General features: G+C 53.2%; 1 protein-coding gene across 2 annotated transcripts; it reads right to left on the bottom strand.

Annotated features, from left to right (window-relative positions):
• Window positions 1-962: 962 nt before the first annotated feature.
• On the bottom strand, window positions 963-23,121 carry Ap1m1 (adaptor related protein complex 1 subunit mu 1). 2 transcript variants are annotated; one of them, XM_060387356.1, is made up of 13 exons: window positions 22,893-23,031; window positions 21,288-21,518; window positions 16,904-17,060; window positions 13,200-13,267; window positions 12,025-12,155; window positions 11,074-11,221; window positions 6,096-6,222; window positions 4,944-5,086; window positions 4,680-4,751; window positions 4,321-4,479; window positions 2,121-2,246; window positions 1,750-1,825; window positions 963-1,599 (listed from the first exon to the last, which is right to left on the bottom strand). In XM_060387356.1, exons 3-13 carry the CDS (start codon window positions 17,022-17,024, stop codon window positions 1,577-1,579), a joined length of 1,194 nt encoding a protein of 397 aa, XP_060243339.1. In that variant the 5' UTR covers window positions 17,025-17,060; window positions 21,288-21,518; window positions 22,893-23,031; the 3' UTR covers window positions 963-1,576. The 2 variants fall into 2 exon arrangements, with proteins under 2 accessions (XP_060243339.1, XP_060243338.1); XM_060387355.1 differs by lacking the exon at window positions 21,288-21,518 and having other exon boundaries at window positions 22,893-23,121.
• Window positions 23,122-23,836: the final 715 nt, after the last annotated feature.

The following is a 23,836-nucleotide window of genomic DNA, read 5'->3' as shown; positions in this document are numbered from 1 at the left end:
CTGCAGACACAGGCGTGGGCCACTGCGCCTGGCTTGACTCTTTATCTTGGGCAGCGGGGTGTGTGTGTGTGTGTGCTAGTGCACATGGAGGCCAGAGGGCAACTTTTGAACTGATTCTCTCCATCCAGCATGAGGGTCCCAAGGACTCAACTCACACCCTCAGACTTGGCAGCAAGCCTGGTCACGTGCTGTGCCATCTCCCTGGCTAGCACTGGTTCTTTCACACATGGGCTGGCAGATTCCTTAGACTTCTGGACTTCCTGGTGTCTATGACACACCCATGCTCAGTGCTGTCACCTGCTGAAAGCTAAGTGTGGGCATGTCTGTGCCCTCTGGTGACCTGGCTTGCTTCTCTGCCTGGCAGCTGCCATTTCTTCTGGCTGCCCTGCACGTCTCCATCCCTCACACGATAGCAGTGTCGGGTGGGTTTTGGGTGACTGGATTAAACGGGCTGCACATAGCTGCAGCCGGCTGCATACCTGTGAAGGGTGGTGAGGTGGCAGGACACAGTCTGGACTAGCAGTCTTCGGGGCTACTGGTGTTTAAGGCAGGGCAGAGAGGCTTCCAGGGCACTGGCAGGCCCTGCCCTGGCCTTGTCAAACTGGGAAGTGAGATGTGCAACACACTCCACGGAGGAGTGTGGTGACAAGACAGAGCACAGGCCGCAACCAGCACAGGCCGCAGCCAGCACAGGCCACAGCCAGCGCACGTACACATTTCAGCCTCCACGCCCACAGTTCAGTCACCAGCTGGGCAGGTAGGATCATGGGAGTCTGTACCTTCAGACCTCCAGAAGTCCACCATGCACAGGGGGACGGGCAAGGACTGAGGCGGAGAGGATAATCTACCCTGTGTCCCTCCAGCTACCGAAGGAGGGATCCTGTGGTCCCCTCACTGCTAGCGCTGCCTTGCTGCAAGGGAAGGGACCTGAGCCATGGCACAGAGAGAAGACAGGCGGCGAGTATAACGAATGCACTTTAATGTAACTGTCACACACTGGGGTGGAGGGCACTGTGGCTTTGTACTGAGGGTAGCCTGTACCTGCCCAAGGACTCTTGGGGGGGAAAGGCTGAGGCCAAGTACCTTCTCGGGAAACACTGATGTGGCCAAGGGCTGGCATAGGAGGCACCGCTGGCCCAGGCGCAGCAACGCTCCTGGCCAAGGACTAGTGTGGAGAGGGGGACAGCTGCCTTCACTAAGTGCTGCAGGTGGCTACACAGGACACATGGAGAAAGGTGACGGGACAGCAACGAACAGTGACAATGATCAACACGCTCAACAAAATGGCAACAAAAGGAGGCCCTGGGAGTGGGCGAGGATGGCATCCACTGGGTGCTAAGTGGCCAGGCATGTGGCACCGAGAAGCCAAGGCTTAAGCTGGCTTGTCCCTGGGGGAGGCTGGCAGGCCCTTTCTTCCCACCCTGGATCAGGGTGGGACCAAGCAAGGGGTTCTGTGGGGTCCACGCAGGCTTGAGGGGAGGGTGGCTGCGTGTCCAGGGCCACCCTCCAGCTTCGGTCTCTGAGTATGGCGGGTGTGCCCTGAGGTTGGATGGGCTGGGGTGCTTGCAGAGGCCTCTCACTGGGTCCGGAGCTGGTAATCTAGAAACATGGGGCACCCTCAGCAACATGGAGATACAGGGCAACCCCCCCCAGCTCCACATGGAGACACAGGGCACCCCGCCTCAGCTCCACACAGGAAGCCCCAGCCCAGAGAGACCAGCGCAGGTCCTGAGAGCCAGAGCCACTCACCTCCGTTCTGTGTGATGTAGCGGACCCACGGCAGGGCCTGATAGCCACTTTTCTCAATGATCTTCAGGTAGCGCACCTGGACACAGGGACCTTGAGTGGGCTGCACTCCCACCAGCACCCCTCATCCAAGGGACAGGCCAAGGGGGCAGGTGTGGCACATTATTGATGGTCTGCCAGAGGCAGCCTATAACCAGGCTGCATGCTTTCTCCTTGGTGACCTTGAGCTTTTCAGGGGACAAGGATGTGTCCTTCACCCACACACTTTCTGAGGGTCCCCAAGTAATTATCCCCCATGCCAGAATTGGGGCTTGGCGGTTCTGCTGTGACTCCAGGTGTAAGTGTGGTCCTAGGTGGCCCTGACACACTCATACCTGGATGCCAGAGGTGGTGAAATAGGGAATCTCGAACTTGACGCTGATGGGAGGCTTGCCCTCCTTGTCTTCAGCTTCCACACTGGGGAGGCCAAAGTGGGCCCGCATCAGGTACTCCTTGCCACCCTGGGAGCCAATGGAGGAGGGTTAGGCAGCTGCCCAGCCCACAGCCAGTGGGCCGGCTCCCAGGCGAGCCTGTGGCTCCCAGCAGCTGAAGCTGGGCAGGCTGTGAAGGGGCTTCACCAGCTCCTAAGAAGAGATGGCGTAGCTGCCTAGCCAGGCAGGCCCGCCTGGCCACGGTGGGAAAGGGAGCCCGGGAGCACACGGGGAGAGTGGTGTGTCCCACTGCACAGCCCTCCTGCTTGGTCTCAAGAGCAGTGTAAGAGAGCAGCAAAAGGCGAACTGCGAACAGGGAGACAGATGACACTGAGCTGAATGGGTTCAGGTCCCCAGGGAACCCAGCAATAACTTGGAGGTGGTTTGAAAGTGGGACCAGTCAGGACTGGCTGGGACCCTTGCCCTTGTTCTGGCTCAACAGAGCATCAGGCCTGGGCCTGGATGTCCTTTATGCCTGGTACCCCAGCTCTAGCTGTATCTTGCACAACATGGCCTTTGTTTTCCTGAGCTCAGATGGTGGGACAGCAGGAACGGCTGTGACTATGGCCCTGCTTAGGAGCTAGGGTGCAGCAGGTTCCCTGCGTCAGTTCCCAGCCATAATGACATGGTGTGAATAACAATCTGAAATCCCAACAAAACACGAAGAAAATGGAGAGAGAAGACCCATTCACAGGAAAACACAAGAAAACCAAGTGTAAGCAAGGCCTGGCAATTTCAGCATTCAGGGAAGACACAGGAGGATGGTGGCAAGTTCAAGGCCAGCCTAGACTACATGGCAAGTTTGAGATCAGTCTGGGCTACAAAGTGAGTTGCAGAACACTGAGACTACCCAGGGAGACCCTGTTTCAGACAAAGTCCCAACAAAACAAGAATATAAAACAACTTCCCTGTGAAAACAGAAGTTGTAGAAAAAGGCATCATATGTTATACAGTAGATTTTGTGGGTACAGTTAGGATGGAGCTGAAACATTAGGTGTGTCAACACTAATGTAAAATTACCCTGAGTGACCTGAACTGAAATTTGGGAGGGCGGCCTGGATCGGGGACTGGGTCAGGGGCTGCTCCCTGCTTTGGGTGCACGTTCATAACTTAAAGACAGAGTTTGAATGTGGTGTGCACCTTCAACCACAGCCCTGGGGGGCAGAGGCACCAGCTGGAGGCCTGGGCTGTAGAGTGAGTGCTACAAAGTAAGACTCAAGCTCCAAAACAACTGAGATTAACAGGAAGGACAAGAAGCCTCATGCACCTCTGGTGCGCATGTGCCATTGCTACTCAAAACACCAAGACAGGTCCTCAAATAACTAAAAGTACTTTTTGCAAATCATTCAGAAATTCTCTTTGTGGGCATGTGCTTGAGAATAGAAGGCAGGACACAGAAGAGAAGTCTGAACACCCATATTCACTGCAACTAAACCGCTGCCCAACAGAAAAGGAGGGTCTCAGTGAAGCGTAGTATCAGTGATATGCAGGACACTGGTAGGCTTTGTCACTGTGTCATGTGACAAAAAGGGGCACAAAATGGCAGACACTATCTGATTCCATTTACAGGTGGTCCCTGTAGTCCTTGAAACCAGAGGGTGAAACAGTGTTCACCACAGGGCGAGACAGCAGATGTGTCACCAGACAGCATCTACCTTGAGCCTAGCTGTCATTCCCACCCATACTCCCAGACTCCATACAAGGCCTCAGGCCAGGGTGCAGTGTGGGGAGAGTCTACACGCCCGAGGTACCTTGGGATCGTACCTACTATAGAGAAAGGGTAAAAAGAAGAAGCCTGCTTTGGCTCTCACTATTTCATCTCTGAAACACTGCAGGGTGGCGCAGGCAAGGGCAGAGATGAGGGCAGAGGTGGCAGCAGGGACCCTACTGTGTCTGGGCCCTTTTGTAGTGTGGCTGTGTTGGGGCACCAAGGGAAAGCTTTCCTGGGATGGATCTGTGGCCCGCGCTGGGGTGCAGAGAGGAACTGCACCTGTGTCCCTGGGACCAGGACGACACTCCGCAGGGCTGCCCCTCGATGCCAGGAGGCGGCACGGGGGTGGGAACTGGGGAGTGTTTAGGGGCACCTGCTAAACATGGGGCTCACCGGAAAGGACTTGATGGACCACACGATCTCGCTGTTCTCGGGGACCCACTTGACACTCCCCACCGTAGTCTTGAACTTGGGTGAATCAGCGTCATTGGGGACTGGTATGTGGATCTCTACGTTGTTGGCTGTTGACCGCCGCTTGAACTGGCTCTTGGCCTGCAAGGAGGGGCCAGGGAGAGAGGCTCTGGATGTGCAGGGAAGGAAGCCCAGCCAGCCCCCAGTCATCTTACTAGGACCACACAGTCCCTGCTTGGCAGTGGGAACCCGCTATGCACCGGACTTTGCCATTTCCAGGCACTGCTCATACCTGACTCCCTCCTGTCCTAGGCTTCCAAGGAGCCCATCCTCCCACTGACCTTGACCATGTACTCAATGCGGCTGTGGGAATGCTTCTCAATCACAGACTCAATCCAGATCAGGGGCTTCACCTGTAGGGTGAAGGAGAAAGGCACTCCCACCTGCTGGCATCTCGCCAAGTCTCATGCTACTGAGGAAAAACTGAGGCCAGATAAGGCCCCATTTTTCCAGGAGACCAGTAGGTAGGAGTATGGGGTGATGACCACGGTGGCGCCAGCAATAGCCAAGGCTTCTGCCCACCTAAGGGGCTGGGAGGCACTCACATGGGTGTTGAGGCGGTAGGACATGAGTTCGAACTCTCCATCCGGTGGGATGAAGGAGATGGTGCGGTCGTTCTCAAAACGTGACAGCCGCACGCACTGGTGGAATTTCACGTCTTCTAGCTCCACCGATTTGCTCTTCCCTCCTATGCAGGGCAGGGGTGAGGCTGGCAGGGGTCTAGAGTCCCTGCACTAGTGCCAGCTCCCACTGCCAAGACCACCCTGGCAGACCAATGCCTGCGCCATATCCATCTCTGTTTGCATGCACAAAGGGCCAGCTCCTAGACAACCTCCCATATCCTCCCTCCAACATCCCAGCCTGACACTGGCATGGAGTCCTGGGGTCTGGGCTGCCTGTGCCATGCCAAGTCTTCAGCAGCCAGAGAGCAACTGGTCAGGACACATTTGCTAAGTGGCTGTGGGCTGCACCCACCCACTTCAGAGGGTCCAGATAGGGCTAGCAACTCCACTCCACAAGGCTGTCAGGGGGCGGGAACCTGAATCAAGGTCTGGATGATGCGGCCAATGAGGAGGCCGAGAAGCCCAGGCGTGCCCACCTGTCCTGTGCTCTACCCTTTCTCACCAGAGAGAGAGCACGCCTTGCAGTGTGACCTCCCAACAGCCTACACTCAAGGCGAAGGGGACAGAGGATGGGGCCAGGCTCTCCACCGGGCCTCTGACTGTGAGGCAGGCTAGACCTGGTCTAAGTACTCTGAACCTTGGCTCTCTGCCACTCTCCCAACAGTCTCACACCGTAGCCCAGGCTGTCCTCAAACTCATAATCTTCCTGCCTCAGTGTCCTGAGTAATGGGATGACAGGCAAATGCTACCACACCGGCCGGATCTTACTGTCTTTTTTGGCAGCCCTGGCCTTTGAGGCCTTTCGAGTAGAAAGGAGTGGAGTCTGTGGATGGGAGGGGGTATGCCATAGCACACATGCGGCACTCTCCTCCCACCATGTGGGCTCAAGATCTTACTCAGGTCATGGGGCTCGGCAGCAAACGCCTTCACCTGCTAAGCCTATCAACGACGGAAGACATTTTCTTATGCCTAGCACTTGAAAGCAGCTGTCCCAGCAGGTAAGCATGCACTCAGGCCAATCTCAGGGTCAGCGGAGGCCACCTCCCCAGCCTCTGAAGGTCCTGAGGTACTCACGGCCTGTGTTGTCGAAGAGAACCTTGTCGTTGAGGCCCAGGCGCAGCTCGGGCATGCCTGAGAGAAAGACTCGCATCTTGATGGAGCCCACGATCTCACTGCGCAGCACATTGCCATTGGCGCTGACCTGGAGGCAGGGGGGCCGTGAGGTGAGACTGTGGGGCCGTGTGAGGTGAGACAGTGGGGGCCGTGTGAGGTGAGACTGTGGGGCCGTGTGAGGTGAGACAGTGGGGGCCGGGTGAGGTGAGACAGTGGGGGCCGTGTGAGGTGAGACAGTGGGGGCCGTGTGAGGTGAGACAGTGGGGGCCGTGTGAGGTGAGACTGTGGGGCCGTGTGAGGTGAGACAGTGGGGGCCGGGTGAGGTGAGACAGTGGGCCGTGTGAGGTGAGACAGTGGGGGCCGTGTGAGGTGCGGCCTCCGCCATATCGGCTCAACCTGGAGGTAGGGGGGCCGTGTGAGGTGTGGCCTCCACCATACCTGGCTCAACTGCAAACACCACTCTTTCCTAGAGTCTGCCTCGAGATGGACAAGTGATGAGCCAGATGCAGGCGAGATTAAGCAGCATGAAGGACCTGGGCTGCCTCACTTCCAGGAGGGCACTTGTTTAAGCAGGTAAGTCCCAAGACCAACTGGACTGTGGTATTTGGTGATGTGTGACCATGACAGCATCACAGAGCGCCTACTCGCCTAGACTAGGTGTGGGCTACCAGCAGACACTACCTCCGTGTGGCAGCAAGGTGTATGAGGGTGTCTGCCGAGTGATACAGCAAACATGGCTACTGAGCCACCTACATGTCTCCTAAAGTCACAGTCCAGCATTGAAAGGGAAGCACTGCAAACATGTCACCGGCCAGTAGGATGTGCTGTGCAGCAGTGGGTGCAGGGCAGACCAGCATAAGCAAAAGCACTCTCAGCATGGTTATGCTGGCATTCACTACCCTGGGTGAGGACAGGGGCGCCTTCCCAGCTCTCCATGGTCCTCAAGGGAGCAGTGTCATTAGTGGGGTGCATCATTTGCCAAACTGTCACTATGCAACACAGAGCTCTAGGCACGTGCAGAAGCCGCTAAAATAACCACACTGTGACACAAGAGCAGAAGCACAAGGAAGAAACAATGAGCCCTAAAATCTCTCCATAACCCTCAGGGAGAAAGGGAGGGGACATAGAACAGGAAGCAGAAAGGAAAGCAAAACAGCAGCCCCTAGACCAGAAACTCAGCGAGTCTAGATGGTCTAAACACATCAACTAGAAGACAGAGACTGAGGCTGGGAGGGTGGCTCAGCGAGTAAAGTGCCTGCTATGTAAGCGGAAAGACTTGCGTTCAAGTCCCCGGAGGCCCACAAAGCTGACGCTTATTGTAAGTACCTGCAAGGGGGGCGTAGACAGAAGAATTCCTTGAAACTTTTGGGCCACTAAGCTTGGCATACACAGCAACAAACAAGTAGAGAAGAAAAGGACTGTCTTAAATAAGGTGAAAGGCTCAGGACTGACCCCCAAGACTGTCCTCTAAACTCATATACTTAGACACATGTATTCATCCACACAAATGTGCACACACACATATACACACACGTGTGCACGTGCAAACTGTCAAATGGATTTTCCTTTTGGGGATGGGAGACAAGTCATACTACGAAATTCAGTCTGGTCTCAAAATGATGATTTTCTTGCTTCAGCCTTCCAAGTACTGGGACAATACATGGGTGCTACCAGGCCCAGTCTCAGATTAGGTTTTTAAAATGCTGCTTCCTACCAGACCTCACTTCTAATAAGATGCAGGCAGATTCAAAGTAGGATAGGGCGTGGGGTCTGAAGGAGAAATGCCTTCCAGAGCCTCAGACATGTTCTCCAGTTGGAGGTATATTTGGAGGTTTAGGAGGATGGATGCCATTGGGGAATGGGCTTTCAGGTTTCAAAGCCTCATGCCATTCCCTGTCACTGTGTTTTATGCTCGTGGTTGGAGCGCTCAGCTTTCAGCCCCAGCCACTACTGTCATGCTGTCCCTCTACTATGGACCCCATCTCTCTGGAAACTGTAAGCCCAAATAAACTCTTTCCTAAGTTGCCTTGGTCATGTGTTTTACCATGGCAACGGAAAAGCAGCTAACACATAGGGGAAGAGTAAATGAGAAAAGAAGAGCCAGGTATGCATTCCTGTCATCTCAGCACTTGGGAGGATGAGGCAGGTGGATTGTCTGTGAGTTCAAGGATGGCAATCCTGTCTGTCTTATTCAGTGTGGGTACACTGTAAATCTAGTGCTAAGTGCTCCAAGCCCAGGTTGTTCCTCACCATCTACTTGGATCAGTTATAGGAGAAAAATACTGTCAGCATCAACAGTTAAAAGCATGTTCTATTCCTTTGCCTTGAATGAAGAGGCTGAGCCATTTCATTAGTCCAGAGACTTCCATGAGTTTCAGGTCAGCAAGAGAGAAATAGAGTGATCCTGTCTTAAAACAGAACAACAACAACAAAAACCAAGGCCAGGTACAGAGGTGCACACTTTTAACCTCAGCACTTTGGGGGCAGAGGCAAGTGGATCTCTGAGAATCCCAGCCAGGGCTACACAGTAAGACCTTTTTTCAAAGAACAAACTGCCGGGCATTGTGAAACAAGCCTTTTATCCCAACACTCTGGGAGGCAGAGGCAGGTGGATCTCTGAGTTCAAGGCCAGCCTAGTCTACAAAGTGAGTCCAGGACAGCTAGGACTGCACAGAGAAACCCTGTCTTGAAAAGTCAAAACAAACAAACAAATTACAACAAACACAAAGCAAAGGAAACAGGCTGTAAGAGCACACACTATGCAAAAACCAATAAACAAACAAGCCCACTGGGATCTGGGTGTGTGGAACACACCTCTTATCCAGCACCTTCAATGCCAAGTTTCTGTGCCTGCAGTTCAGTGCCCAGAACTCACATCAGGTGATCACAATGGCCTGGAACTCCAGCTGCAGTGGACCCAACTCCTTTACTGGCCTCTGTGGGCATCTGCACTCATACATGCATGCATGTGCACGCGCGCGCGCGCGCGCACACACACACACACACACACACACACACACACACAATTTTTTGCCTTGATGTGATGGTGACTCCTATTTGCCCCCGTTCCCCACAGGGTTTCTCTGTGTAGCCTTGGCTGTCCTGAAACTCTCTCTGTAGACCAGGCTGGCCTTAAACTCACAGAGATTTGCCTGTCTGGGATTTGTGCTATTAAAGGTGTGCACTACCACCTCCTGGGTGTGACTCCTAATTCTTAACATGACAGGTTCCACAGGCACCCTGAAACATATACACATATACATACCCTAAGACATATGTAAGCATACACACACACACTCATATGTACACATTTGCCTGATGTGCTGGTAACTTCTAACTGTTAACACCACAGGCTCTATAGTCACCCTGAGACATACACACCCTGAAACACGTATGCTCATATATACACAGTTATAATTTTTTGCCTAATGTGATGACTCCTGTTAACATGACAGGTTCTAAGCCATGAGCGGTGGTGCACACCTGTAACCCCAGCACTTAGGAGGGAGAGGCAGGCAGATCTCTGAGTTTAGGCCAGCCTGGTCTACAAAGTGAGTCGAGGACAACCAAGAAGCCAAAGTTATAAAGAGAGACCCTGTCTCAAAAAAGCAAAAAAAAAAAAAAAAGACAGGTTTTACAGTCACCCTGGGCAGAGGCATGTCTGGGAATTTCTAGACTGGGCTTACTGAGGAATGAACACCTACCCAGCATGGGAAGGGATTTCTGGACAAGTGAAGAGGAGGAATCCAGTGGAGAGCAGCCCCCTCTCTGCTTCCTGACTGGGGACACTAATCCACAGCTGCCCAAACTCCTCCCACCACGACTTCCCCATCATGATGGGCTTAGAATACACCCTTCCTCCCTTAAGCTGCATCTTTCAGGTGTTTTGTACATATGTAACTGATGTACTGTGTGTGTAGAGGTCCTGGGGTCCACACCCAGTACCACAAAAAACAAACAAACACTAAGCAAGGAACACAGAAGCCAACAGCTCAAGCGAACCATGGCCTCAGCATTCTTGAAAAGTAGCAGCTTTGGGGTGTGTGGTTTGTGGGGTGGCAAAAGGACTCCAGAGTGAGAGTCTCTTGGTGACAGAGCCAGCTTTCTGACTTTTTTTGTGTTTTACAGGCATGGTTTGTTACGTGAGGGCTGCGTCACACATGCATGGGTGCAGAGGCCCGTGTGTGAGCGTGTGGAGGTCAGGTTTCGCATCCTGTTTGTGGCAGGGTCTCTCACTAAGCTAGAGTTCTCGTTTTGGCTGAGTGATCCTCCTGCCTCCATCCCTCAGGGTTGGAGTTTCAATGCACACACTGAGCTTCCACATCTGTGTTGGGTCCTCAAGCTTGTACACCAGTGTTCTGCTGCTCTTCCTATTTTTACATTAAAATGTTATTACTGTATATGAGTGTGTTATGACCTCTGTGTGGAGACCAGAAGACAACTTTGTGGTGCTCTCTCCTTTCACTACTACAAGGGCTCTGGGGAGGAACTCAGGTCATCAGACTTGAGCTGTGGCAACTTGGTTGACTGAGCCATCTCCTCAGCCCTGTATTTTTAAAAACGAAATTGCATTTATTATTAGTGTGTGTGTGCATGTACACACATCTGGGTGAGGTCAGACGACAACTTGAGGAGTCAGTTCCTTCCATCATTGGTCCCAGGATGGAACCGAGACAATCTTGTTGCCCCTTCTATTTTTGTTTTTCTGAGGGCCTGGAACTTGAGGGTCCCCTACTTCAATCTCCTGAGAGCCACAACATTGTCCCTACATTGGGAGGGAGGATGGCGCAGAGAGAACACGGTGTCTCTAGGGCTGAGGCTGAGCCCCGCCATTTGTTGCCACGACCCAGGCTTACACGCTCTGCTGGTTTTCAGTTTTATCTGACTTCCATCCTGGAGAAGGAGGCAGGTTAGGAAAGGAAGAGAAAAGGCAGCCTACCAAGAGGTTAACAGCCTCAATTACGTCCAGGAACACTTCGTTCTTCCGATATTTTATGCCCTCTGAGCGCCAGGATACAGCATTGGTGACAGTGGCCGGGGGCCGAGGAGCCCCCGTTTCCAGCTTGTGGCCTTCTTGAGTGATGTACCTGCAGGGCCAACAGCTCAGTTACAAAGGTGACATGCAATGTTGGGCCTTGACACTGGGGTGGGGCTAGGGAGCAGGTGAGGCCCAGCTAATTGAAGCTCATCAGAAAGCTCCAGGAGGGGTGGCCTCTGACCTGGCAGTTGGCATGCTATGGTGACTGCCTGCATGCACTCAGTTGCAGAGGCAAGGAACTGATGCAGGAAGGGAATCGGGGGTGGGGGGATGTCAAGTGGTCAGTTTATGGGCACCTGGAGGGGTCTAAGCCCTGGACCACCCAGTGACCCATCCCACTGGGACACAGAGTGGCAGCTTTCCCAGTCAGTGGGGAGCTGGCACTCCGGGTTGCTTTGAGGGGATGGAAAGTCCATCATGAGGCCTTCTTGTTTCTGCTTGTACAGGTGGGATTCCAAAGGACTCTCACTTACTACAAGCAAAGGCAGGACTCTGAAGCAAAGACACAGCATTTGTATAGATAAAGGAGACAGGAGATACCTATGGGAAAGGGTCCTGACCCTGGAAGCACTCAGTAGAAACCCAAGACCAGCCCTGGGCTCAGCAGCAAGTATCTGCAGGGCTGAATCCCAGAAACAAGCAAACAAACAGCAGAGTTAGGACCCCATGTCCAGTGTCCAGTAAACATGACATGTGGCCTACTCCTGTCAGCCTAGCAGTCCAAGACAGAGGCAGAAGGAGTAGCACCCTGCCTCAAAGTAACCCAAAAATAGAAGGTGCAAGAGACGCAAGCTGCCTGTCCTGTTGGACTGGCAACTAAGGCCCTGCGGGCAGGAGCCCCCATGCACTCACTCCTGCAGGATCTTGCTGTCCGTGGTCTGTGGGTAGCCGAAGTCCATGAGCTCATCCAGCAGCTCGTAGATGATGACAAAGTTGTCTCGGATGCTCTCCTCCTCCAACTCCTTAAAGTACTCAGAGAAGACCTGGGCCAGAAGCAGTGGAGTACAACTCAGCCCAGACTTGAGGGCCACTCCCCGTGGGTAATGGCACAGGCCCTGAACCCAAGAATCTGAACATGGACCCTGGGCACTGGCCAAGAGTGACCCTGTACCAGCACTGGGCTGCCCAGGGCCTCTGAGGTCAATCTCAACTGTGGCTGTCACCCCTGCCTCTGACTTCAGGCTGCTGCCCACCTCTCTAGGATACTGTCTGTCTGTCTGTAGACAAGGATCTCCATTTCAATGGATAGCTAGGAGGCTAAGGAGGGGATCCTGTCTTTATATTTTTATACTGAAGCAAGCAGGTCATTAGAACAAGTCATTAGAACAAGACCAGTTCTGGGGAGAAACATGCTCATCCCTGCTCATCCCAGCACCCCAATCATATCCCACCCACCAGAGGTAGCAAAATCAGGCTGTTCACAGTAGACCTGCACAGGAGAAAAGCACCTGGAGGCTCTCCCAAAAGGACAATGGGTTCCCTTGTTCTACCCCTGGCCTTTGGCTACAAGGCACCCAAGAGGGAGGGAGGAGAGACAGGGAAAAGGGTTTCTGCCCCCACAGGCACTCAGTGGAAACCCAAGACCAGCCCTAGAGCCCTTGTTTCATCCTAACACCAAACAAACGGTCTGCAGCTCTGCTGTCTGCATCGCTCTGACTTGGCAGCCAGAGGTCGCTTAAAGTTCAAAGGTGTCCTGGGTAAAGCTATGCACCAACTAGCATCAGGTTTCATACTCCTACATGTGCCCACGGCCCACCCCTGGGCACCTAACTGACCTCAGCACCCTACTCTGTCCAAGCATAGAGCCTGGATCACACTGTGGACCCTCTTGCCCCAGGGCATTTGCACAGCTATGATGTCTCCCCAGTTTGTTCACTTTCTTCCTCCCCAGGGTAGGGATGCAATGAAGGCCAGAGACTCTCACCTGCAAGGAGACTGAGGCTTCCTGGCCTAGAATACCCAGGTATACAATGCTACAATCCCCAAAGCCATCCCCAGGAGGGAAGTCCCACAGTTGGGGGCCTTACCTGTACCACCTTGTAGAGGAAGGAGAACACCAGCGACACACAAGCGTTCTTTTTGGAAGTGGCGACCACTGCATGGGGGCAGTCAAGGAGCCTTCTGAGGCTGGCATACCACAGCACAGGTGCCCATCCCCATGCCTCCCTGCCACAGCAGTACCCCAGCTGTCCACTGGGCAAAGATTAGGACTAAGGTGCCAGTTTGAGCCAGGCCAGGGCCATGTGGTAAGCAGTCAGGGGAGCCTTGGGGGAGGTTTAAGGGGAGTGGAAGGGTTAAGGGGCGGCTTCTGGATGCTGCATTTAGGGGAGGACTAGAAGCGCCAGCCACGTGGGGACCAACCAGGGCCAGATCTGTCCCTGCCTTTCAGTTGTGTGGCAATATTTTCCTGGAGGAAGGCTGCACAAGGATCTATCCAACCCAGACAGGGAGCCCACAGCAAGCCAAAGTATGAGCCACTTCCTCTCAGGTACTCTAGGAAGGTGCCTAGTGGGACCATGTAAAGTCTGGTCAAAGGAAAGCCCACAGAGGTTGGAAAAGAGGTAAGGCTGCTGACATTCCTGTGAAATATTCTGCTGTTTTGCATGTTCTCCAAACATGAGGCCCGATTACGGCCTCAACAAACGGATGGGACATACATAATCAACCTGTCCCAGGAGAGACTGGCAGGTAGATTTCATAAGGCCTATGCTCATCAGTGTCAGTGAGGGATGCAAGTATTTTCTCACCAGTATGGATACAGCCACAGGCCTCTTACAAGCATTTCTGAACAGGAGAAGCCAGTATTAACACAACTAACCAGGGGTTATACATGGGTGTCCATGACAGTGACAGAGATAGCCTTTTCATTAACACTGATGTTCAGAACTTGGCTGAAGACAACCAGGTATAATGGTCCTTCCACTTACCCTACAACCTAACTGAGGCTTGGATAACTGAAGGGGAAAATGGAGGGCTGGAGAGATGGCTCAGTGGTTAAGTGCACAGGTTGCCCTTCCAGAGGACCTGAGTTCAATTCCCAGCAACCACATGGTGGCTCTAACTCTACTCCCAGGGGACCCTGGCCTGTATAGGCATGGTGCACAGACATATATACACACAGGCAAAATATTCCTATAAATAAAAAACATTAAAAAATAAAAGAAAGAAAAAATGAGTTGTTCAAACAGGCAGAGTTTAAATCCAAATGGTACCCTATTATGGGGGAAACAACACTCCTGGAGGTCATCAGGTTGTTGAATGAAAATCCTGTGCCAGGAGTGGGCTATCTCCTGTGAGTTGTTGGCCGGGGACTCTGTGGCTCTACAGGCCATAAAGGCTATTGCTCCTGCTGCTGGCTGTATGCCAGAACTAGATGGTAAGAGCCTATTGCTGAAGACACTGCACACTCTGACCGTAGACGTGGAGAAATTAGGTTGGAACTGAATGGAAACTCCTGTCCTATGCAGGCTGCTGGTAAACTGTCACCAACCTTCCTGCTCAGCTATGGATCCTGTATGCTAAAATACTGACAGGCTAAGCAGCACATAACTGATTGTGCAATAGTGGCTCGACTATCAAGGCTAATACCAACAACCTTTCTATTTGACTTCAGCCTCACTGAAGGCTGAGGAAGCTCACATCTGGTCCTATAAGCCAGGGTAAAACCCTGTGGCTGGGCACTGGTTCTAATGGAAAGCAAATTCTAATGTCTGACCATATTGATGTGATGTGCCCATCAAATTGCCTTCCAAATTTGTGTCTATGCCCACTGCGCTGCTAGGGCACAGTGGCCTCACTTTTAACCATAGGAGGACATCTGTAGACATCCCTGTGACATCAGGGATCATAGTGGCAGAGGGGGCAGAAAGAGTTCGAGGCTAGCGTGGTCTACAAAGCAAGTCCAGGGCAACCAAGGCTAAACAGAGAAGAAACATGCTTAAAAAAAAAAAAAAAAAAAAAAAAGTAAGAGCTAGAGGAAGAGATGGAGTGGTGGAGTGGAACACAGGATGGAAGTTTCCTCTGAGACTGAAACATTCCATCCTGAAGGGAAGCTTGCTTCGTAAGCAGAAAGGTAAACAACTCCAAATAGCTTCACAAAGTCCCTGAAACTGAGCAGATTCACTAGGCCCATTCTTCGCAAGAGTGAACAAGCAAAGTTACAAAGAGGACTCAACCAGACCAGTTGCCGAGGAAGAAGCAGGAGTCGGCTGAGTTGCCTGGCCCAAGTTTAGATCAGGGTAACTGTGAAGGGATATTCTTTAACCGGCCGAGCTGCTTGCCTGCAGGCTGTGCAGTGAGCTCCAGGTTCCCCAGCTTTCGTGAGCTGTCAACCATGCTGGGGCAGGCCTGGGCGATGCATGTCTTTGAATCGCTTCTGCTCCTGTAAGTAACCCCTCACCCATAGTCCTACATGTAAACGGTAAACTCACTGTCTTTGGTGGTAGCCATACTTTGGTCTGTCTTGGGCTTCCTATCTGTAGGAAGTAGGTATGTGTAGCGTGTCAACAGCAAACGTTTGGTCACGTAGCACCTTCCTCAGCAAGCCTAGCTGGCCTAGTCCAATCAGCAAGGCAGAAACCTCCAGGTCTCCCCAACTGGCTGAGGCTGCTAACCGTCCAATGGCTGTGCTGGCACAACCTGTTCTCCAGCCCCTACGAGCTTCCTGCTTCCCTGTCCTCAGCCAGAACTACCAGCCTGTGCTCAGCCCTCTAAGTCCCTGTTTCTGTCACACCTGTGCCCCTGATCCATGTGTTGGGCAGAAAGGCTTGAGAAAGAGGGAGGAGGCCATGTCCACTTGATCCAGTTATAGCACAGGAGCCCAGGCACAAACTGGAAACTCACAAGACCACAGCATGAGGGTGGAGCAGTGGTGAAGGATGACCCAATGCAGGACTTTGCTGGCACACAGCAGGACTATGGTGGCAGGGATGCCACTACGTCTGCTGGTCCAGCTGAGCGTACCCGGCCTGTTCCTGCAGCTGGGCAGCCACAGCCTAGAGTGGGGCTTCAGGTGACAGCCATCTTTCTCTGGGGGTCCTGGCCACCTGTCTTCTCCAGAGCTCTCCTCAGGCTTCTAGAGATGGGGTCTCCCCTGAGATCCACCCAAGGGACTACCTATCACCATGGCTAACCTGTGGCTCCAGGAGCTTGCCTGGGTGGGAGGGCACAGCAGGAGCTGAAAGGCAAGAGCGTGTCCATGGAAAGAGGCATTGGTGCCTGTTGGGAACAACAGACACACATTTACTGACTGGCCCTGAGGGGACCTGCAGCTGCAGAGCTGCACAGACTGATCCTGAGAGGTCTGTCCAAAGTCCCACATGGTGCACCCAGGGTGGATTTCTACCTGGCACTAAGCCTGGTTTGAGGCTGAAGCAGGGCTAGGGATACAGGGCACATGAGAACTTCCTACCCTTTACTCCTACCCCACTCCCCTCATCTGTCTCTGACAGTCTGGCCACACATGGCAGCCAGAGACCTCTAGACTACAAAGATAGCTATAGCCAGCGCCCCCCCCCCCCCCCCCGCCAAAGACCTACCCAGCTTAACATGGCAAAAAGGCCAACCTCAGGTCCAATCGGGCCTTACTCTTACCATGCCCCCCCCCCCCCCCACAGCTGCAGCTTCTGGAATACTTCGCATTCCCTACACCTGTGCCCTCTGGCTGCCCAGCCGCCCTGGGCCGGTGCACCAGGCTGCCACTCCCGAGACTCTGCTCCGCAGCACGGGATACAGTACAGGTTGTTGTGCTTAATCCACATGAAGCGAACACCACCGTGGGCCAAGATAGGTGACAGCATGCCCTCCTCCTCCTTCTCCATCAGGATGGGCATGAAGTGCTCCACCTCTGACATGTCCACATCCCCACGGTAGTTCCTGCAGATGAGCACCTGCATCAGGAAGAAAGAACGGGTGGCTTCCACTCTGAGGGCCTGGGGTGGAGGCGGGGACCACCTGGGAAGAGACAAGCCTTGAGGCCAGTCTGACTTCCCTCCTATTGGAGTCCCACCACAAGGCTTTCCCTGCAGTCAGAGGGCAGAAGAGGGAGGGACTGTTTCTGAGGAGACACAGGGCAAGCCTTGTCCTATGAGCACTCCATGCAAACATTCCCAGCGCCTTTGCTGTGCTGGTGCACTTGGCTCTCCTGAAAGCATCAGGGCAGCTGATTCCCGAGGAATCCATGGGATCCCACTGAGGCCTGCACAAGTACAGAACCACATTGCAAAGTTAGTGGTTCCTCATAAAGTGACACCACAGCTAAACATGACCCAGTGGATCCTCTTAGAGAAGAAGAGAAGCTGTGTGTCCGCTAACACTCAATGGGGAATGGAACTGGGAATGCAGATGGTCCCAAGGAGCCAAGGCAAATCTAAAATCTACTATGTAGCCAAGGATGGCCTTGAATTCCTGTTACTCCTGCTGCTACTTCCTGTGTGCTGGGATGACAGGAATGAGCCACCATACTCAGCCCACATAAATGAACACTTTAATAGCTGAATCTTAAATAGAGCCAGAGCACAGACAAGTACATGTCTTTCAACAAATGCATGAGGAATCTGGGTCTGAACCTTCCCAAAGCACTCCACAGCTGGTTCCAGGACCCCAGGGTTCTAGAATCTGAGGGCCCTGCAATCCATACACGGTGCTGTGGTGTCTGAGGATAACCTGCTCTGACAAGAAAGATGCCTGCAGCTTTTGCTTTGTTGAGATGATTTCACTGTGTAGGCCAGGCTAGCCTCAAACTCATGGCAATCCTTCTACCTCCAGAGTACTGGGACTGCAGACCTACAGGCATGAGACACCAAATCCAGTTCAAATGCAACTTTCTCTCTGTGTGTGTGTGTGTGCGAGAATGAGAGAGAGAGAGAGAGAGAGAGAGAGAGAGAGAGAGAGGGAGAAAAGGAGAGAGGAGAGGCCAGGGTATCTTGCCTAACCTTCATTTTGAGGGCAGGGGCTCACTTGAGCTCAGAGCTTGCCACCTCAGACAATCTAGCTAGGCAGCTTGCTCCTGGAATCCTGAGCCACCATACCCTCCTGGCATTATATAAATTCTGGTGATCTGAACTCACACTTATACAGTAAGCGCTTTCCCTGCTGAAAACACTCTGCCAAGCATGGTAAACGAGCACCTCTAATCCTAGCACTTGGGAGGCAGAAGCAGGGGATTTACAGAGTAAATTCTAGACCACATATACCCTGTCTTTAAGAAAAGAAAAAAAAAAAAAATCCCAGGGTTGCTGGTTGTTGGTGGCACATGACTTTAATTCCAGCACTAAGGAGGCAGAGGCAGGTGGATCTCTGAGTTCCAGGCCAGCCTGGTCTACAGATAGAGTTCCAGGACAGCCAGGGCTACACAGAGAAAACTGTGTCTCACAAACAAACAAGTGTTGCATTGTTGCTCTTTCGGAGGACCTAGGTTCAGTTCCCAGCACCCACATCAGTTAGCTCCCAACTGCCCAGTAATGCCAGCTCCAGGGGATCTGATGTCTTCTTCTGGCTTCCAGAGGCACTGCACTCTTGTGTACATACCCAGTCTCTCTCTCACACACACATATGAAATTTAAAAGAATCACTATTTCCTATTTCACTATTTCCAGCTGAGTGCAGATACAAGATGTGAATGCAGGACACGAGACAGTGAAATGGAGAACACAAGGAAGCCTGGAGTAGGCTCTGCCCCCAGAGTCACTGTACAGAATCAAAGAAACCAAAAGTGCACCCTGGAGGACCCTGAGAGAATGGGATGGAAATGTGCGTGGCTGCAGGGGAGGGGCCATGTGGAAGCTGCTGAGGAGGGTCCCGGTTACTTGGGTGACAGTGCCTATCTTGTCCCACTGCCTCCTGTCAGCATGGCTGGCTGGCTTTGTGGTGGTGCCTGCAGCTTTCCTCAGCTCCATATTGTACAAGTATCATCACCTTTTACTTCAGAAAATATTGTCTCTAGCTGTGAGAGTGCTACAAGGGTGGTCCCTTCCTAAGTCCTTTTTGGTCTTGTTTGGACACAGTACTCACTAGTTGAGCTTTTGGGTGTCATGCCCTGGCTGAGGGACTCCCACTTGCCTGCTCGTAGTCCTCTTGGTATCTCTCATACAATGAGCTGGTTAGTTTTATAGACAGACTACAATGCCCAGGAAGGGTGGAACTGCCTGACTGAGGTAACACAGCAGACAGAGGAGGGCCAGGATCTGTGGGACATCCTTCCTCTCACTCGCTGTGGGGCTGCCTGTGCTCACTGGGACCTGCCGTCCCAGCAGCTCTAAGCCCACTTTCTTCCCTACATCTCTAGGGACTGGACAACTGGTCAAAGAGCCAGCCTGGAGTACCTGACTGTTCATAGCACCAGGGCTGTCCAAGGGCTTGTTCACTTGCTCAGCAAGTGTTCACCATGTGCCTATATGGTGACTATTACCATATAGCCAAGGCAGACATGGTTCCTGCACTGTCACAGCTGCCTGGGGACTAACTGGGGACCTTTTCACTAGTTTCTCCTTCAGTAAGGCTTGGGAAATGGGAAGGAGTGTCAGGAAACTCCTGCAGACTCAGGGAAGGGGGCTGCCTCTGGGCTGGTGTGGCAGTGGAGTCAGGTTAGACACTGAGGTGACAGCCCCTCTCTCTGCCATCTTCTCACCCCATGAAGTGGAAGAGGATTCAGCTTCCAGAGAAGCTAGACATGGCAGCCTCTTCTTGCTCAAAATGATCAGAAAGTACAGGAGCAATAGCCTGTCCCCAAGGGAGGGGATCACACATTCCTACTCTCTGCCCCTACAGCAGCACTGTCCACCTCTGAGTCCCAGGGCCTCCAGGATGCCCTATGGTCATCCGAGACATTTTCCAGGTACACCCTGTCACTCACAGATCCTCTCCACCAGAGCATGGCATTCTGTCCTTTCCCATGGCTTCCTTTCCTTCTGCGCTGAGTTCTGTCTGACGCCCTGGCTCTGCTCTGGGGATCAAGACCCATTGTGTCTGCTCATCTCAGAAATGTCCCAGATAAGGAATGGACAGATAAGCATGCATGTAATGCAGTGGGCAGTGTAGGCCGGAGGATGAAGTGTTGCCAAAGTTGAGAGGGCTGGAATATGATCCCTGCAAGCAGGAGAGGCTTCCTGGAGGAAGGACTGTTTGAACCAAAGCCAGCCCTGGCAGCTCTCCACTGATGCAAGTCCAAAGGTCCCAAGGCAGCAGACAGACTGTCTTGAGACCTGCTTATGGTCCTCACTAGCTGAGTGGAATGAGTCAGGGTCACAGGGATAGAAAGGCACTGTGGCAGAGGGGCTATGAGAACCCAGAGTAGAGAAATCCTTGTGAGCAATAGGGGGAAGCCTGGGGTTTTATTCTCGGTGCCCAGAATAAAAGCATGGAGAGGAAGAAGAGGAAGCCAGAAAGCTCCGTACCCCAGATCTTGGGTCACCACAGCCACTCTGCCAGAGAAGCTGCTGAGGTGGCTGGGGAAGCAATAGATAGCACTCAAGTATTCTTGAAGGACTTCCTACTTGCCTTCCTGAAGAGCTTTCCAGAGGCAGGTGTGGTCACAGCCCAACCTGGGGACTCCTCCCTGGAACTTCAGTGGCCTTGGAGCCTGCTCCCATTGGATCCCTAAGGTGCCACCACCAATCTGTGGGATGCCTGTCACCTTCTCAAAACCACCTCAGGCCCCCAACTCTGCCTGGAAGTTTTTCCTAACTTTCTCTGACTGCCAAACCCTTCGGCTGCTGATCCAATTGTTTCCTGCTAGGCCAAGAGGCCTGTGGAGCCTAATACCATGCTTGGGCCTTGCTCAGGGCCAGGCCTGTCTCACACCTATACTCAATAACCCAGATAAGGCTCTTTGGGCCAGCTGGGACGGCAAGGCTCAGAGAGGCCAAGGTGCTTGCTGTGATCACACACCTCAGCCACAGAGATGGGCTGAGTCCACATGCAAGTCCACTTCTCCAGCTTCAGCCCAGGATGAGGCACTTGCTAGCACCAATGACATGCTAAAGGAATAAGCAAGCCACAACAGGCAGCCTGTTGTACCTCTAGGCCAGGGTGGAAGGCATATGCCATAAGACCTAGTGAACACTGCCCCTACCCAGCTTCCCAGAAGGCTGTGGAGAAAGCCCAGGTCTGGGACTCACCAGTTGTTGACTTTGGGTGGCATCCAGGGCAGGTACACACTCAAGGGACTAAGGAAAATGCTGGGGGTGGGGCACTCCACCTCTTTACTTCTGAACAACTCCAGCTCTTCCATGTAGCTTGGCCACCACTGTTGTTTCTCTGATGAATGTTGGACTTGTTTACTGTGGCCGGACCTGTTCTGGCAGCTTCCAAACATAAGAGGCTGGCCACTTGCCTTCCACCCTGATGGACTGGGGTAGAGTGAAAGCCCATTTCTCAAGGTGGAGAATGCCCTCCTGTACGAGCTTTTTTGCACTGGACACACTGTGGCTCCCTGGCAGAGAGCTTGTTAAACATATTGGAAGTCCTGGGATCTATTCCTGGCATCACAAAACCAAACAATAGCCTAGGGATACAGCTCAGTCCTGTAAGTTTTCCAAACTGACCCGAATTCCAAACCCAGATCCCACATAAAAGCCAGGTGCCTGCCAGGTGGTAGCGGGACAGGCTTTAATCCTAGCATTCCTGAAGCAGAGGTAAGTCGCTCTCTTGAGTTCACGGCTACCCTGGTCCACAGAGTGAGTTCCAGGGTAGCCAGGGCCACACAGAGAAACCTTGTCTCATAAAACCAATGGGGGTGGGAGGTGGGGGAGAGTCCGATGCTACTGGGAAGTACAGATAGGCAGATCCATGTGGTTTATAGGCCAGGCAGCCTAGCTCAATCCGTCTAGTGACGTGAGTTTGATAATAAGAGCCCATGTAAGGATAGCGGGGTTTTCGTCTTCCACACACATGTGCACACCCGCACACACACACAAATGAAGTTTTCTCTTTCAGATACCCCTGGGAAAGATGCCTGGGTCCTGTTTCTGTCCAGGGCTTTCATGTCTCAGCAGTCATTGTTATTCTCCAGTCAGGAAAGCTCTCCCTGACCCTCCAGCTGGGGCTGCCAGTCTGTTATGAACACACGGCCTCAGTGGGCTTCATTTATTTGTGCTTTTCCAACTGACTGAGCTTAGCCGTGTCGGATTCTGCCCACCCACGGTGGCCCAGGGCTGGTATCCTGCTTGGCGAGGACGCTTGGGATGAGCCTTCCAGACGGCTGCTTTCCCAGTAATCAGTATGGGCAATCTTTCCCCCTCCGTAAAACCGCACTCCTATCATCCGCCTCTCATAACTCAATGTCACAGGAAGCGCAGCTGCTCTAGAAAGCGCTGAAGCCTGAACGCTACGGAGGGAGGGACCTAAGGCCCTAGGCCCCGCCACGCCTCTGGCCAAGGGTCGCACGGTCCGGGTCCGCAGGGTGCCGCCTCTAAAGGCAGCTTCCGGTCCAGGGCAGAGGCTAGAACCTTGTAACCGGAGCTCGAGGCGGGAAACGGGGCAACGTGGGCAGTTACCTAGCAACCGCAGCCCACCAAGTTGGCTAGCGATGGGACTGGACTCGCGACGAGAAGACCACCTCCCGTTTCCTAGCAACAGGGCGGGGCCGGCAAGTGAAGCTGCCCCGCCTGCCTGACGCCCTGGCAGGGCTGGTCGGCCAGTTACCTAGCAACAGGGTGGGTCCCGACAGGGCGAGGGCCCCGCTGGTTGCCGGGCAACGAGGAGGGTGGAGAGCCCTTCAGTACCTTGCCCTTCAGGTCCAGTACGTAGACGGCGCTGGCTGACATGGCGGCTTTGGAAGTGCTCGGCAGTAGCCGAGGGCGGCTGCAACGGCAGGAACTGCCGGCGTTCAGCAAGGCCCGGCGCGCTCCGCGATACTTCCCCTCCACTTCCGTTTCATGAACCGGCGCGTGGACCGTTATGTCCGGTCGGGGCGCAGCCGCAAGTGCGCAGGCGCACGACGGATAGGTGCAGGCGCAGTAAGAACTTCTTGGCATTATTTTTCACCCACAGCCCTAACGGGCCGGAAGTAAGTCTCAGGGGGCGGGGCCTGGGCGGGGCAACTGTATCACCGCTCAGGTGGTTGGCAGACTAGCGGTGGAATGAAGGTGGACGCTTCCAAGCCCTCTGCTGTGGGCAGACACTGAAAGCGGAACTGATTTGGAGTTTAAGCTTGCTTTCAGCAGAAGTCTTGTAACCTAATATCCAATCATCTTACAGCAGCGATTCAATCGAGCCATATCAGCAGTCACCTGTCAGTGTCAACCTGTCAACGACTGAACAACTGCCCCACCCCATTTTGCCCCAAAGAACCCAGGAAAGCACGCGTGTAACTTAGCCACTATGCCTAGCGAAAACTGGCTGAATGCTCCCATTTTCTTTTAATTCTGTCATTCTTAAGCGCCCCTCACCCATCGAGATAACAAACCAGCACCTCAACACTGGACCCTCCACTCCGATTTTTGTTTTTGTGTGTTCCTGGACATACACACGGAGGCCAGAGGGCAGCTTGAAGGGGTCAAATCTCTTTCATCATGTAGGTCCCAAATATCAAACTCAGGTTATCAGTTTCGGCAGCAAGAGCCTGTACTTGTCCTTCCCCCTTGTCAGTTATTTTTTAGGACTGCAGCAGTATTCACTCCTAAACCAGTGAGATCTCTCCAAATCGTTTCCAACAACCGCAGGTGGT

Source organism: Meriones unguiculatus, chromosome 7 (genome assembly GCF_030254825.1).
Source record: "Meriones unguiculatus strain TT.TT164.6M chromosome 7, Bangor_MerUng_6.1, whole genome shotgun sequence".
In the NCBI taxonomy this organism is placed as follows: Eukaryota; Metazoa; Chordata; class Mammalia; order Rodentia; family Muridae; genus Meriones; species Meriones unguiculatus.
The sequence above is the reverse complement of the archived record's forward strand: the minus strand, read 5'-3'. Positions and strand labels throughout refer to the sequence as shown.